At 34.8% G+C, this 3,769-nt stretch overlaps 1 protein-coding gene across 1 annotated transcript; it reads right to left on the minus strand.

Moving 5' to 3' along the window:
* Positions 1-696: 696 nt before the first annotated feature.
* Positions 697-1,567, minus strand: LOC116125255 (ethylene-response factor C3-like). Its single transcript, XM_031410979.1, has one exon. The coding sequence runs from the start codon at positions 1,537-1,539 to the stop codon at positions 856-858; it is 684 nt and encodes a 227-aa protein (XP_031266839.1). The 5' UTR covers positions 1,540-1,567; the 3' UTR covers positions 697-855.
* Positions 1,568-3,769: the final 2,202 nt, after the last annotated feature.

Genomic DNA, 3,769 nt, shown 5'->3' on the forward strand with positions numbered 1-3,769 from the left:
TCATCGCTCACTAAAATCCCTCAATCCCTACCAGGGGCGGATCCAGCCCACTCTCAATTTTTTTTTTAAAATACTAATATAAATAATTTTTGGATTTTGGTCAACCCTAATAAAAATATTAATGGACAAAAATATTAATATATAATTAGTTTTTATTTTGGCCCACCCTAAAAAAAATTTCTGGATCCACTACTGATCCCTACTCTTATCGACCCCGCCAATCTCTAAAAATCGAGTGTTTGAGGTTTACGTAGCCGCCCCTTCTAAGTCAAATTTCGATTAATCCCAACCACCAAAATTTAACCTTTCACCATTAAAAGACTTATCGACCTTTTCTCTTCAAAAGCTTTAACAGCTTGGAACAAGTTTGTTCTCTATTTGTCATTGAAATATAAATTTAGATAATAAAATAGTATTTTAAAAGTCTATAATGAAAATTAAAGTATCATTAAACCATTGTTTGGGTGGAAAAAAGTTGTTAGCTCTTTCAATACCATTAACTATCAAGTTAAGAATTGGCTTATATGTAAAATGAACTTTAAAAATGAATGGTCCTACAATGAAATTTCGATACTTAAAAAATTTGTCATGATCAAGGTCTAGTACTCTGTCCTGTGGTCCTAATCACAGAGAGAAAATTAAATTAATAAAATTTAATAATATAGTTATCTAATTGCAAGTTGACTAAAATGTGAACCCCACTAAATAATTGAAACTTGGATCCCTCATTCATTATCTCTCAACAAATTTACAAACTAAAAGAAATTAATTATCTAACAAGAAAACTAGACAATTAGAGCCTCAAAATTATTCAGCCAGATCAATCGCTGAAAGATAAAAAAAGAGTTAATGATTTTAATTAAAGTTGCAGCCGGAGCTAGCTTCTGATAAACTTAATAATTCTTCCAAGTACTCAGCTCCCAAGTCTTCCAACACCACAAAATTCTCTAACTTCTTCTCTTTCTCTTTAATCTTCTTCTTACTCTCACCTTTCTTCTTCATTGAGTGCCTCTTTTTCAATGCCAGTACAGGCGAACTTCCCTCTTCAAAGTTGCACTTCATTTCCACAAGTGATTCATAAACTTTCTGCGCAGGAAAATTGAGTATCGCCATTGAACCTCTCATCGCAAATGCAGCTTGATCATAAGCTAAAGCTGCAGCCTCAGCAGTGTCGAAGGTTCCAATCCAAACCCGTACGCCATTTCTGGTCGAGTCTCTAATCTCGGCTGCATATTTTCCCCATGGTCGCTTCCTTACTCCTCGGTAAGAAACTTCTCTCATAGGCTCCCCTTCGTCAGCTTCAGCTCTCGAACTTACTTCGTCATTGAAAGAATTTGTGGGGAATTCATTGAGAAGTCCTAGGAGGAGCATCTCTTGGGAGTCATTTTCATTGAAGGGAAGGTGTTGGTTATGGAAGTTATTGTTGAAAGTGTTTGACGAGAAAGAAGAGTTAAGGGAATTAGTTGTGGTAGAATAAGAAGAAGAAGATTGATCAGGAGAGAATTGAGCATAAGGGGATTCAAAGAATGAAGAATCCATGAATGAAAATTGAGAGAGAAATTTTTTCTGGTCTTCTTGGAAGTTTGAAACTTAAATTCGAAGGTTGAGTGTTTATATAGAGAGCATATATGATGGATTAAGAGATGAAAGGTGGCAAGAATGCATGAACATGAATGAAAGTTTTGGTCGTTGTTGGGACCCAAGAAGTTAACGCACGTGAGTCAAAAGAGATTAAATTAATGGAAGGGATACTCTCTTAAATATAGGGGCATGGCGGCCAGGTCAGATGAGAATTCAAGGTGACATAAGACGATGATTTCATCATCTCCTTAATTGCCCACTTGGCAACTAGTGTCTCTTCTCTTTGTGTCATCACTATTAAAAACGATAATGACCTTTAAATCAAGAGTAAACGGCTTTTTTCCCACCCAAGGTTTGCCTTAAAAGACACTTTCCCACCCAAAAAGTTTTAAAATACTTTTTTCACCCAAAATTAATATTCTATTACTATCTAAAGCTGATTTTGGCCTCGGCGATGAAAATTCTCTCTGTCACCACCATTTAAACTTCCGGTCTCCTTTCTACAAAATCTCTTTCACTCCTATATTTAATTTCTTGTTGATTGTTGGCCACTGTAAAGTTAGAGTTTCCTATTCTTAACTGATTTTTAGTTGATTCCAGCGGCAAATATTCAATTGGTTACCACCATTCAATCCACTGGCCTCTAGTACTCTACAAAACCCCTCTTATCCTAGCTCCTGATAACTCGCTGAATGCCAATTGAGAAAGTGAAATATATTTTGGGTATTAATGGAGTAGAAACTTTGAGTGAAAAAGTGGTATTTTGAAATTTTTTGGGTGAGAAAGTGTCATTAAGGCAAACCTTTGGTGGGAAAGGTCGTTTACTCTCAAATCAATACAAATCTTTCTTAAATTTTCTTCACATCTAACAAAATACTGAGACTAGCAGATAAACACGTGAGGAGTTCAATCAAAATATTTCCTTAAATTCTTTCAAATGTACTCAACTAATACCCTGAGACCCTGGAACTACCAGCCGGATAAGAACTCTACCCTTATTAGCAACCATGAGAACTCGAACTTGGGAGACTATATTAAATCCTCCTCTTGCTCTTTTACCTTCAAGAAAACTCAAACTTATAAGACCATGTTATATTCTCCTTTGCTCTTTTACCATCAGGTTACCCAGTGGTGGTTAATTTGTATGAAAGTTGAGTCTTTCTCTTTCACTTGAACAGAGAGGGAGAAGTGACGAACCAGAAAATAAGAACCCTAAAAATTAAAATGCAAAATCAAAGAAGAAGTGATCAACAAATAAAGCTGAATCTTTTTCAAAATTATTTAATCTTTTTATCTCTTTACTAAACCTCTACTGAACTTACAAATCTGAGCCTCACTTTTTCACTTGTAAATTAACAATAGATCCTAGAAGCTGAATCTACAGCCAACAATATCAATAATGTTAACCATTTGTTTTAAGCAAAATTTAGGCATTTCTCGTAGTTGGTATGAAAATCTAAATGGTTCATCACTGATTAAGTGGAAGAAGAGTCGCTGAGTTAATCATCAATGAAGAGAATTATTCCAAATCCTTGACTGGGGAAAAAGCCAGTAACCCAAGTTTAAATTTCACGGACACTATGATATCTGAAAGACAGTATCTCTTAGTGAATGATTGGCTGCTATTTGGTCATAGTGTATTGACCAACAATTATCTTGTAATTTAAATATACGTGAAAAGTGGAAACTCTTTGGCATCTTTTATCCAAAAAGAAAATGAGCTGATGCTTTGTACCACGATGGATTTATAAAATGAATAATAATATTGCACGAGTGTGACCTGATTAAGACACTGGTGATAAGGGCGGTCTGGCTGATTGCTTTCAAGGAGGTTGAGTCAATTCAATTCTCTTTATTAACCAAGTGGGTAGCTCCTTATTGGCTATGGCCTATATCTATGCTCAACTTTGATCAGCCTGCACCACAAGTGTTTGGTTGTCGAGAAAATATGCAAGAAAACGAAACAAACTATTAAAAAAAAAAAAAAAAAAAAAAAAAAAAACTGTAATCTATAAAGCTCCATGGCCCATCTTCTTTTGACCGTTAGCCGTGCCATTTTTTATGATAAAATCTTATCATATGGGGCCACCGGTGGCATTTTATATTTTGATGTATCAAATTTCTACGAAAATATACATTTCAAAAACAGCAGAAATACAAATGGATTAATAATCAAAGGTAATAAAAT

This window comes from Pistacia vera, unplaced genomic scaffold (assembly GCF_008641045.1).
Source record: "Pistacia vera cultivar Batoury unplaced genomic scaffold, PisVer_v2 Contig1617, whole genome shotgun sequence".
Taxonomy (NCBI): Eukaryota; Viridiplantae; Streptophyta; class Magnoliopsida; order Sapindales; family Anacardiaceae; genus Pistacia; species Pistacia vera.

Coding starts and splice junctions, on each gene's coding strand:
- LOC116125255 (XM_031410979.1), bottom strand. CDS start 1,539: ATGGATTCTTCATTCTTTGAATCCCCTTATGCTCAATTCTCTCCTGAT.